At 37.4% G+C, this 12,731-nt stretch overlaps 2 protein-coding genes across 9 annotated transcripts in view; one reads left to right on the top strand and one right to left on the bottom strand.

The window, feature by feature from the left end:
• LOC136317118 (serine/arginine repetitive matrix protein 3-like) overlaps positions 1-12,731 on the top strand; it is a 300,751-nt gene that overhangs the window by 49,763 nt on the left and 238,257 nt on the right. The gene's annotated exons all lie outside the window — the stretch shown is intronic.
• The window catches only part of ADGRG2 (adhesion G protein-coupled receptor G2), a 133,601-nt gene that overhangs the window by 44,775 nt on the left and 76,095 nt on the right, over positions 1-12,731 (bottom strand). For 4 of the 8 annotated variants that reach the window (XM_066249664.1, XM_066249657.1, XM_066249661.1 and 1 more), the window contains 4 exons: positions 6,144-6,179; positions 2,386-2,430; positions 2,265-2,288; positions 785-823 (listed from right to left, as the gene is read on the bottom strand). In XM_066249664.1, the coding sequence (XP_066105761.1) occupies positions 785-823; positions 2,265-2,288; positions 2,386-2,430; positions 6,144-6,179 (144 nt within the window). The remainder of the gene's footprint in view (positions 1-784; positions 824-2,264; positions 2,289-2,385; positions 2,431-6,143; positions 6,180-12,731) is intronic. The other 4 variants (XM_066249659.1, XM_066249662.1, XM_066249660.1 and 1 more) reach the window with 2 other exon arrangements.

Genomic DNA, 12,731 nt, shown 5'->3' with positions numbered 1-12,731 from the left:
ACCTAAGGAGTTGATAGAAAAATTAATAATATATGATATAGACTCAGCTCTCAGCAAAGGTACAGTAACACAGACATTCTTATCCACTATTGGCAGGAATGTTGCTGAGTACAACCTTTCTAGAAGATAATTGCGTAGTAGGTATCAAGGACCTTAAACTAGCATAATGCTGGCCCATTAAATCCAATCTTTGGAATGCATCCTGTGGAAATCAGGGATGAATGTAAAGATGCTGACATAAGGATATTTATTGCAACAATTTCTATTAAAAAAGTAGAAACAAATCTAATGGTCAGCATATAATATGCAATGAAATATTATCAAGTCATTAGTAGTAAGGGACACTAGAAAATACTGATAATATGAAGTCACAAAGGGCAAGATGTAACAGTCTACGTAAACTATGACAGTGTATATGTACATTTGATACTGAATGGAAGTATACCAGATTAAGTAATTGTTTTAGGAAAGTAATGCTAAAGGTGAATTCTATTGTCTTTGTATTTTTCTCCATATTTATGAGCTAACGTATATTACTATGTATTATACTAAAAAAAACATTATTTTAAATAGAGTGCTATGGGCATAACAGTTTGCAAAATAAGGAGTGTGGTAACACCAGAATTACAGTTTAATGTCAAAGTAAAATGAGTAATAAATCAACAGTTGAAGGCACAGGAAGTGGGCAAGGAGATAATCTTTACTAATCCAAAGGACCACACAAGTGAGAAACTCAAGAAGCCGCAGAAGACAGCTATTCTATTTAGAAATAACTTGATATTACCTGTCTTGTTTAAAGTAGATAACACGGTTGAAGCAACATCTGAAATAAAATAATAAAAATTAACCTAACTATTGGCATGATTCATAAACACATGCATATTCCTAGGTTTCTTAAACATTTCACTTTTCTCAAAAACCTAGAGAAGTTAGAGTTTTGCAAAAGCAAACTGATATTACCAAATGTATTTGCTTCCTACCATCTCACCACACTATCCATTCTCCAAACCCCGGAGACAATTTCTGAGCAAGTATTCATTCATTCAAAATGAGTTTCCTAAACACAAGTTACATGTCTAAAGCACAGCAATACTCCTGTAATGATTACACTTAAAGAAGCTCATTTATGTAGTTTATTATTTTGTCCCTTTTTCTCTATTAAAATGAAAGTCCCTAAGGGAAATGATATTTTCATAGTTAATACTAACTTTAATAGCTAGTCCTGTGGGTGCTTAATACATTTTTACATAATGTAGTTCACTCATATGAAAGTAATTCTAGTTTAAATTTGGAATTCTTGAACATTATATTCAACTAACTTTTAGGGAAATCTCATTTTCATCTCATTCCATTTAAAATCTAATTTAAAATCTATTGATATTTCTTTTTAACAAAAAGCATTCTAGAATTTATTCTTCTGGATGAAACTTTAGGAAGGAAAATGCATGTATTACATTACCACACTTTTTAAAAAATCCACATAAAATGAGATCCAAAAACTACTGCCAAAGCTATTTTGAAGACGTTCTTTCACTGTAAAAAGTAATTGCACATAAAAATGATGATGTCTGGCCCTTCCCATCAGCCCAAAGTTGAATTTAAACCAGTTGTGATCAGTGTGAGATGCATCTACGATTGTTTAGCTCCATAAATGCCAACCACATAGTGAGATTGATTTTATTTTCACCAAGGGACTGTGGAAAGCGTTGAGTTTTGACTGCAATGAGATGGAAGGCTGTCTACCCACAAAGGGGAGAGAACAGGACGTGCTGCCCTGTCCACCTCCCTCAACTATAACCCATTCTTTGCTCTTTTCTCCAGCATAATTAAGCCAGTTTTTTTAAATTTCATACTATTTTAAAATTGATAAAATCATCTGTAAAAAGACTGTCTTTGAACATTGTGTGCCTCCAAATCCATGCTGAATCACATTGAAGTCACTGGATGTGCTTTTCAAATTTAAACAATCTGTCATATAAAACATGTTGGCATTGTGTTGGTGGGCAAGTGAAATAGGGTACTCAAAATGTAATCAACATTTCTTTCTTTTCACAGAACAGTTAGAATGGTGAAGGGCTCTCTTCCCTCCATGATAATAAGAATTTTATCATTTAACCAGAAAGTTTAGGTTCTCCAGGGTTGATAGTCTTAGGTTATTTTTTTGTTTGTTTTTCTTTTGAATGTGGAATTCTTCAACAGCATTCATTATATTTATATTCATATTAAGGGTTATCAATTTTCACTTGCTTCAGAAAAGTTCTTACCATTTAGGCTTGTAGTTTCAACCTCTTTTGCCCAAGGGGGAAAAAAATACAAAGATATAATTAAATTAAAAACTTAACAAATTGGGCTAAATCTAGGTTTAAATATTTTTTTAAATCTTGCCTGGAGTACCGTTGGAGTAGGAGACAAAACCAATAAGAGCTTCAGCTGCAGGAGAAAAAAACACACAAAAATTTCAAATTAATACTTTAAACAATTATTTATTGAACTTTAAGGAGTTAGAACTTTTGAGATGTCAAAAGAACTAGAAAACATGTAACAAGACCAATATGTAATTAAATCTGCAAGTCCTATAATCACTTAGTGTCCATTTAATAAGAACTGTAGAGAAAGAACCCAAGAGATGAAATGAGTAACAGCTGCCTCATTTTACAGATGAAGAACCTGAGTCATGATCACAAAGCCTGCTTCTACTTATGGAATGTTCTGGAAATATACAACAAAAAACGAGACATACTACTTTAAGAAATTTTCAACCAGAGAGTTCTAGAAAACATTTTATACTTTAAATATTTTGTTAAACTACAATTGTGAAACATCTTGGCACATTGGCTCCATTTGGTTATAATGATGCCTGACAATTCTTCCCATATTTAATTTAGGATTAAAACAAAAACAAACAAACAAAACATTGCTATCACCCACTACTGTACTACCTAACATAATTTTCTGGTAAGTTATTTTAAAATATGGCTGCTATTAAGACAACCAATCAAGTTATAAATTTACCATGGAATAACTCCACTTATGCTAATTAGTCTACTACACACATTTTGCATGTTTAAATATTTAAAAAGATCCAATGGCTTGACCTCTACATATACACAGGAGAAGTAAACACAAACATTTTACAACTAAAACAAGCTTTGCAGAAGGGAGCCTGCTATTCAGCTGGTAAGAACAACATTTGGGTGTGTCAAGGCGCTTGGCTGGCCTGTCTGCTTTAGACTGCTCATGCCACGGCTGAAACACACACACCCTGTCTGTCCTACATTATTCATCCTGTATTTTGTCATTTACTACTTTTCCTTTTTAATTACCAAGGCTATTTCTTCAAAGTAAGACAGTTCCTGAGCAGTACGATTCAAAGTGTGGATATGGAATCCTTTGCTCTTGTGGCAGAACAGAATTTAATTGGCCAAAGCTGGTTTTTAATTAATAACTATCAGGCCCTGGCCTGTTGGCTCAGTGGTGGAGCGTCGGCCTGGCGTGCAGAAGTCCGGGTTCGATTCCCAGCCAGGGCACACAGGAGAAGCACCCATCTGCTTCTCCACCCCTCCCCCTCTCCTTCCTCTCTGTCTCTCTCTTCCCCTCCCGCAGCCGAAGCTCCATTGGAGCAAAGATGGCCCGGGCACTGGGAATGGCTCCTTGGCCTCTGCCCCAGGCGCTAGAATGGCTCTGGTCACAACAGAGCGACGCCCCGGAGGGGCAGAGCATCGCCCCCTGGTGGGCAGAGCGTCGCCCCCTGGTGGGTGTGCCAGGTTGATCCCGGTCGGGCGCATGCGGGAGTCTGTCTGACTGTCTCTCTCCGTTTCCAGCTTCAGAAAAATACAAAAAAAAAAAAATAATAATAACTATCAGTTCTTCTGATAATCATGAATTGTTGATGACTGGTGATGCCATCCAAAGAGGCCTGTGGGCACAGCTGCCCTCTGTGCCTGATGTGCACTGGCTCTTACTTTGCAGTTAGTGCAGCTCTCCCCTAAGGCACCCAGAACCCAGGCTAGGACCGGAACCTGTGTGTGCCTCCAAAGCCCCATATCCTATTCCATGTAAACAGGATTTTGCAAAGATATCACTATGATTAAGTATGATGAAGACTATTGTACCAGAAATAAAATCCAGTGGTTCATTTTACCCTAGAAGCTTCAAAGTTAAGGGGGCAAAATGACACAGTAAAAAGTGATTGGGATTTGGAAAATTGCATTCTGGGTTTGAATCTTTACCTCATTACTTAATAGCTCAGAATAATGATAGTTATTACTTATTGAGGGTTTACTCCAGGGGTCAGGAACCTTTTTGGCTGAGAGAGCCATGAACGCCACATATTTTAAAATGTAATTCCATGAGAGCCATACAGTGACCCATGTACATTACGCATTATCCAATAAAAATTTGGTGTTATCCTGGAGGACAGCTGTGATTGGCTCCAGCCACCCACAACCATGAACATGAGTGGTAGGAAATGAATGGATTATAATATATGAGAATGTTTTACATTTTTAATGTTATTATTATTTTTTATTAAAGATTTATCTGTGAGCCAGATGCAGCCATCAAAAGAGCCACATGTGGCTCACAAGCCATATGTTCCCGTCCCCTGGTTTACTCCGTGCCAGACATATGTGGTAGCTCATTTCATCTTTACAATTACCCTGTGAAACAGGTACTATTATTCTTCCCAATTTACAGAGGAAGAAACTGAGGTACAGAAAGATGAAGGAACTTGCCCAAAGTTGCACAGCTAGCCATGGGGGTAGGAGGGTTGTGGCTGAATTCAAACCCAAGTAGTCTGGCTCCAGAGAATGTGTGAACGTGAGCACATTTTATTCTTTGTGACCCTCACTTTTTCATCTCTAACACAAATATAATCATTTCTGTGAAGCAAAATGAGATGTCTAAAGACTCCCAGGCATGTAGTACATGCAGGAGAAGTAATAGCTATTATTATTTTGTTTAAATGAATTAATAACAGTAGAAGCTCATTTTCACACCACTTAGAACACAGTGTTAGTTGACTCACTCTATACCATAAAAGATTATTTTGTAATATATGGTTTACTGGAAAGAATACAGAAATAGGAGTCAGAGAAGCCACCTCTATGAGATGTGGGGCAAGAACTGTGTGACCTTGGACAAGTTACTCAGCTGCTCCAGGCTTCATGTCATCAACTAAGAGATGGGGCTGGACCACTTTATCCCTGAGGTCCCATTCCACTTAGCAGTCTCAAATGCAGGTTCTGTTCCTGGTTCATGCCAAGATTGGTCCTAGTTATACATTTTTCTTTCATTTATTTGCCTTTCCATTCTTTTTTTTTTTTTTTTTTTTTTTTGCCTTTTTTTTTTTTTTTTTGAAGCTGGAAACAGGGAGAGACAGTCAGACAGACTCCAGCATGCGCCCGACCGGGATCCACCCGACACGCCCACCAGGGGCGATGCTCTGTCCACCAGGGGGCGATGCTCTGCCCATCCTGGGCGTCGCCATGTTGCGACCAGAGCCACTCTAGCGCCTGAGGCAGAGGCCACAGAGCCATCCCCAGCGCCCAGGCCATCTTTGCTCCAATGGAGCCTTGGCTGCGGGAGGGGAAGAGAGAGACAGAGAGGAAAGCGCGGCGGAGGGGTGGAGAAGCAAATGGGCGTTTCTCCTGTGTGCCCTGGCCGGGAATCGAACCCGGGTCCTCCGCACGCTAGGCCGACGCTCTACCGCTGAGCGCCTTTCCATTCTTATGAGTGCTAAGCCCTTAGAAGCCTTTTGAAAAATCTTCTTTCAGTGGGGCTACTGAGGAAGTTTAAGAGACAGTCTCATCCCTCAAATATAAGAACATTCAGCATGTTTATGCTTTTATACTCTTCAGGACTTGTGAACTAGAAGACTAAAAATAACATGGAAGAATTTAAGCAGTTATCGTAATGCAAACCCACAAGTTACTCCCCAGGTTGTCCAGCAACATGTGGGGACAATATGCCTTTCCTCTTGTGTTTGCTACTGACTTTTCAGGTGTAGGATTAATGAGAATTTAATGTAATTAAGCTTCATGGAAAAAACCAGTTTTGCTGTATCTGACTATATGCTATATTGCATGGAGAACTTTTAGAATATTTTCCTGAAATTCCCCAAAGTCATAAAATAAGAGTCTTACCAGATGGTGATAACAAACTGGAATTATCAGCATTTTCTGTTGAAAAAAGTGATTTAAAATTAGTTTGTGCATACATTTGTAGGAGAGTAACATCATTAGTAGCAGTAAATGTAGAATGAGTTGCAAACAGCTACCAAAAGAGGGCAGCATGTTAATTTACTATTATTTTCAACAGCCTAATCAGTACTTTCCAATTCTTTACAAAGACATATCTCTGGTGAAGCAATGCTTCCAATTTAACTGTTGATGGTGCGCTATACATTTTGTTATATAATGGTTTAGTACCTTTTAAACTAAAAGTAATGACAAAGAATTTTAGTTGTTGGCTAACATTCATTACAATTTATAAAAGTAAACGTATACATCTGCATAAATTAAACTGCCATTAACTGAGCTTCTTTTTATACCTATTAGCACAGACTTTATACCTATGAAGCTACTTCTTTCCTATGAGTTAAACTAGATCAGATGCCTCTGGGTGTATAAACTATAAGAACTGCTGTGTTACTTATTTTGGGAGGATACTCAGAGTCCTTAGAAGAAAAAGTAATTCTATTTTTACTCTATGAAAAATAATACACACTTATTGGGGAAACTTCAGAAATTTCAGATAAACAAAAAGAGAAAATTAAATCCACCTATAATTTCACTACCCAAAGATAAATGACATTAACATTTTGACATATATTATTTTCTCTCTCTATGTGTATATGTATCTACAGTTAACCCTAGAACAAAGCAGTGATCACAAACAACACAGTTGAATATCCACATATAACTTTTGACCAGTTACTTAACTGCTAATAGCCTTAACTGCTAATAACCTTAACTGCTAATAGCCTACTGTTGACCAGAAGAAGCATTACTGATAACATAAACAGTTAACATATATTTTGTATGTTACATGTATTATATACTCTATTCTTACATAATGTAAAGTTAGCTAGAGAAAAGAAAATGTTAAAACAATCATAAAGAAAATATATTTACAGTACTTATTGAAAAAATTCTCATGTAAGTGGATCTGCACAGTTCAAACCCATTTTATTCAAGGTAAACTATATAGATAAATAGATATATGCATGCATATATATGTATTTATATGTATGATAAAAAGATCACATCATATAAACTATTTATAACCTGATTTTTCTCCACATAACCAGAGTAATTAGTGACTTGATGGCCTAATTTAACTGGAGTCGCCTCCTATTAGTCTCTGCCTTTTAGTATATCCCTCATGTTACTTTAATATTCCATCAATCAAAGAGTCTGTTAACAGGAGTTTAATTTTTAAAATACTCTTGGGAGACAACTGGTTCTTCGTAAAGATAAACAAGATTGATAAAACATTTAAGCAGACTCATCAAGGAAAAAAAGAATGAGGACCCAAATAAATAAAATCAGAAATGAAAGAGAAGTAACAACTGACAATACAGAAATACATAGGATTATAAGAAAATATGAACAACTATATGCCAATAAACTGAACAACCTGTAAGAAATGGATAAATTCCTAGAAACATACAATTTCCTAAACTGAATCAAGAAGAAACAAAATCTGAACAATCAATTACAACTAATGGAATAGAAGCAGTAATCAAAAATTTCCCAACAAACAAAAGCCCTACCCTGGATGGCTTCACAGGTGAATTTTACCAAACATTCAAAGAGGAACTAAGACCAGTCCTTCTCAAACTGTTCCAGAAAATTCAAGAGGAGGGAAGACTCCCAAGTTTATTTTATGAGGCCACCATTATCCTAATTCCAAAACCAGATAAAGATACTACAAAGAAAGAAAATTACAGGCCAATATCCCTCGTGAACATAGATGCCAAAATCCTCAACAAAATATTAGCAAATCAAATACAAAATACAAGAAAAAGATCATGCAACATGATCAAGTGGGCTTTATTCCTGGGATGCAAGGTTGGTACAATATCTGCAAGTCAATTAACGTTATAAACAAAATGAAGGATAAAAATCATATGATCATATCAGTAGATGCAGAAAAAACATTTGACAAAATCTAACACTGGTTTATAGTAAAAACTCTCAGAAAAGAGGAAACATACCTCAACATAATAAAGGCCATACAGGACAAACCCACAGCTAACATCACATTCAATGGGAAAAAATAAAAGCATTTCCCGTAAGATCAAGAACAAGACAGGGAGGTCCACTTTCACCGCTCTCTCTCTTTTTTCTTTTTTTTTTAATCAAGTGAGAGGCAGGGAGGAGAGGGACAGACTCCTGCATGTGCCCAACCAGGATTCACCCTGCAACTACTGTCTGGGGCTGCTGCTCAGTTGCTCAGCAACCAAGTTATTTTAGTGCCTGATGTGAGGCTATGGAGCCATCCTCAGTGCCTAGGGTCAATTTGCTCATTTGAGCCATGGCTTCAGGAGGAGACGAGAGAGAGAGAGAGAGAGAGAGAGAGAGAGATGGAGAGAGAGAGAGAGAAGGGAGAAGGGGAGGGGGTGGGGTGGAGAAGCAGATAGTTGCTTCTCTTGTGTGCCCTGACTGGGAATCGAACCTGGGACTTTGATACTCCGGGGCAATGCTCTACCACTGAGCAAACCACCAGGGCTACTTTCACCACTCTTATTCAACATAGTACTGGAAATCCTAGCCACAGCTATCAGGCAGGAAGAAGAAATAAAAGGCATCCACATTGGAAAGTAAGAAGTAAAACTGTCATTTTATTTGCAGATGATTTGATGTTATATAGAACCATAAACATTCTACCAAAACAACTACTAGAACTGATTAATACAGGATACAAAAGAAATATCCAGAAATAGGTTGCATTTTTATGTACCAATAATGAACTATCAGGGAAACTAAGAAAATAATACAATTTACAAATGCATCAAAAAATAAACATAAAATAACTAGGAAAAAATTTAACCAAAGAGGTAAAATATATATATTTGGAAAATTATAAGACACTGAGAAAAGAAACTGAAGAAGATACAAGTAAATGGAAGCATATACCGTGTTCATGATAGGAAGAATTAACATTGTTAAAATGTCCTATACTACCCAAAGCAACCTACAGATTCAATGCATTCCTATCAAAATACCAGTGGCATATTTCAAAGAACTAGAACAGATAATCCAAAAATTTATATGAAACCACAAAAGACACCTAATAGCCAGAGCAATCTTAAGAAGAACAAAGTTGGAAGAATCATGTTACCTGATATAAAACTATACTACAAGGCATAGTAATTAAAATAGCATGGTACTGGTATAAAAACAGACTTATAGATAAGTGAAACAGCATAGAGAACTCAGAAATAAACCCATGCCTATATGGCCAATTAGTATTTGACAAAGGAGGCAAGAACATACAATGGGGTAAAGACAATCTATTCAATAAATAGTGGTGGGAAAATTGGGCAAGTATGTGCAAAAACAATGAAACTAGACCATCTTCTTACACCAATACACAAAAATAAACTCAAAATGGATTAAAGACTTAAATATTAGACCCAAAATTATAAAAATCCTAAAAGAAATCAGAGGCAGTAAAATCTTGGGCATTTCTCTTAGCAATTTTTTTTTTCAGATATATTTCCTTGGGCAAGGCAAATAAGAAAAAAAGATAGACAAATGGGACTACATCAAACTGAAAAGTTTTTGTATAGCAAAAGAAACAATCAACAAAATGAAAAGACAACCCACTGAATGGGAGAACATATTGGCCAATGATACATCTGATAAGGGGTTAACATCCAAAATTTACAAAGAACTTATACATACAACTCAACACCCCCCCCCAAAAAAAAACCCAATTGAATTAAAAAATGGTCAAAAGACCTGAATAGACACTTCTCCAAAGAGGTGGCCAATAGACATGAAAAGCTGCTCAATGTCACTAATCATCAGAGAAGTGCAAATTAAAACCACAGATACCACCTCACACCTGTCAGAGTGACTATCATCAGTAAATAAACATGTGTTGTACAGGATGCAGAGAAAAGGGAACCCCTGCATGATGTTGGGAAAGCAGATTGGTGCAGCTGTTATGGAAAACAGTATGGATGTTCCTCGAAAAATTAAAAAGGGAACTGCTTTATGACCCAGCAATTCCACTTCTGGATATATATCCAAAGAAACCCAAACATGCATTTGAAAGAATATATGTACTCCTCTGTTCACTGCAGTGTTATTTACAACAGCAAAGCTGTGGAAGAAACCCAAGTGCCCATCAACAGAGAAGTGGACACAAAAGCTGTAATATATATATATGAATATTACTCAGCTGTAAAAATGAACAAAATCTTACCATTTACAACAGCATGGATGGACCTAGAAGGTATTATGCTCAGTGAAATAAGTCAATCAAATAAAGACAAATACCATAGGATTTCACTTATATGTGGATTCTAAAGAACAATTTAAATGAAGAAACAAAACAGAAAGAGACTTACAGATACAGAGATCAATCAGACTGATGGTTGCCAGAGAGAAGAGGGAGGGGGTTGGGGGACTGGGTGAAAAAGGTGAAGGGACTGAGAAGCACAGATTAGTAGTTACAAAATAGTTATGGATATGTAAAGTACTGTGTAGAAAATGCAGTCAATAATACTGTAATAACTACGTATGGTCCCATTTGGATACCTGAAGTATCAGAGTGAACCCTTTGTAAAGTATATGATTGTCTAACCACTATGCTCTATACCTGAAACTAATAATAATATTGAGTGTAAACTGTAGCTGAATCTTTTAAAAAGAAAAACAAGGCCCTGGCTGGTGGCTTATTGTATAGGGAGTCACCCTGGCATGTGGACGTCCTGGGTTTGATTCCTGGTCAGGGTACACAGGAGAAGTGACCATCTGCTTCTCCCCCCTCCCTCTCTCCCTTCTCACCCTTTTCCCCTCCCACAGCCAGTTTCTCGATTGGTTTGAGTGTGGCCCTGGGTGTTGAGGATAGCTCAGTTAGTTTGAGTGTGTCAGTCTCAGGTGCTAAAAATAGCTTGGTACTTGAGCATCGGCCCCAGATGGATTTGCCAGGTAGATCCTGGTCAGGGCATATGCAAGAGTCTGCCTCATTCTCTCCCCTCCTCTCACCTTAAAAATATAAAGAAAAACAACATAATTATTTTCATATAACATACAAAATATATTTCTTCATCATCTAATGGAAAAACTGAAGATTGCTAGTAGACTAATAGGAAATTGGTAAGTCTTTTTATGTCCTCTGTCAGCTAAAGTCCATGTTCAGAGCTAATAAAAGTTTGTTATTGAATTACCTGGAAAAGTATCACTTTCTTTACATTATAAAACTCTCTAGGATTGGTTTTGAATTGTAAGGTATATAAGTACATTGTTGTATGGTCTTTAGTCTCAGCTGTAAGTAAAAAGGTAACCTGTCTCCATTTAGAGATAATCATGTACTTTATATGTATATTCTCACCAATAGTGACCTTAATTTATTGCTATCTCAAGTAAGGACTTTTACATGTCACAGTTGAAAGAGCAAGCATAGTCTTAGGAATCAAATGGTTTTGTGTGCAGTCTATAAAACTTTTGCTGTGTAAGTATATGAGCAATGTAAATGCTCAGAGCCTCAATTAAAAGGTTTCCTATGTATAAAATAGTGACAATAACACATATAGCAGAAGGCTGTTGTGAGAAATAGTTTTTGTAAAGGGTGTGGCATATAATAAAACACTCAATAAATGCTTAATGGCTATCATAAAAATAAAACACTCTTGAGATCACTAAGGGGAAATCAGTCATTCACACCTTAGTATGAATTAATTACAACTGGCTGAATTCTTCTGTTCATGGAGCAAAGACCTACCATATTGAGCTGTGTTGAAAAGTCCTAGGAGCCTGACCTGTGGTGGTGCAGTGGATAAAGCATCGATCTAGAATGCTGAGGTTGCTGGTTCGAAACCCTGGGCTTGCCTGGTTAAGGCACATTGGGGGTTGATGCTTCCTGCTCCTCCCCCCTTCTCTCTTCCTCTCCCCCCTAAAATGAATAAAATAAAATAAAAAATGAAAGTACTGGGAAGAATCAACATCCAATATGGGCTATTCTGAGAATGACACTATCAGTGTGGGCAGATGAGGTGGAGTGGGGAGGGAATGTGACACAGACTGAGAATAGCATGAAGGCACTGAGGAAGAGTTGAGTACCAGGAAAGAGGGATGGAGAGTGATGTTGAAGGGCAACAGAGATTAACAGTGACTGCCATAGCTACCAACGGTTCCAGCCTTTCTCCACTGCTAAATCCATTGAGCAGAGCTATGGGAAAAGGGGGCTGATTTGAGTTTCATACGTTTCCTAAATGTTAGAGGAAATGGACTAGTTAAACATAATAGGAGAGCCGGAGTAGAGAAAGAGGTTTTATGAAAAGCCCACAAAACTGGTTGGCCATCTCTGGGTAGATGGGTTGGATAGGTGTGGACTTACAATCGAGGGGTAAAACCCGATGAAAATGTAGCGCAAGGGCTAGACCCGCCCACCCCACAGACAGAGCTGGCCTCCCATCATGAAGCCCACAGGGCTGCCAGCAGCAACGTGTAGTGATGAAGGGAGGGGCTCTGGTAAATAGAAGCCAGGGACTTTAA

The sequence above is a fragment of the Saccopteryx bilineata genome, chromosome X (assembly GCF_036850765.1).
Source record: "Saccopteryx bilineata isolate mSacBil1 chromosome X, mSacBil1_pri_phased_curated, whole genome shotgun sequence".
In the NCBI taxonomy this organism is placed as follows: domain Eukaryota; kingdom Metazoa; phylum Chordata; class Mammalia; order Chiroptera; family Emballonuridae; genus Saccopteryx; species Saccopteryx bilineata.
This window is presented reverse-complemented; position numbering and strand designations above follow the sequence as displayed.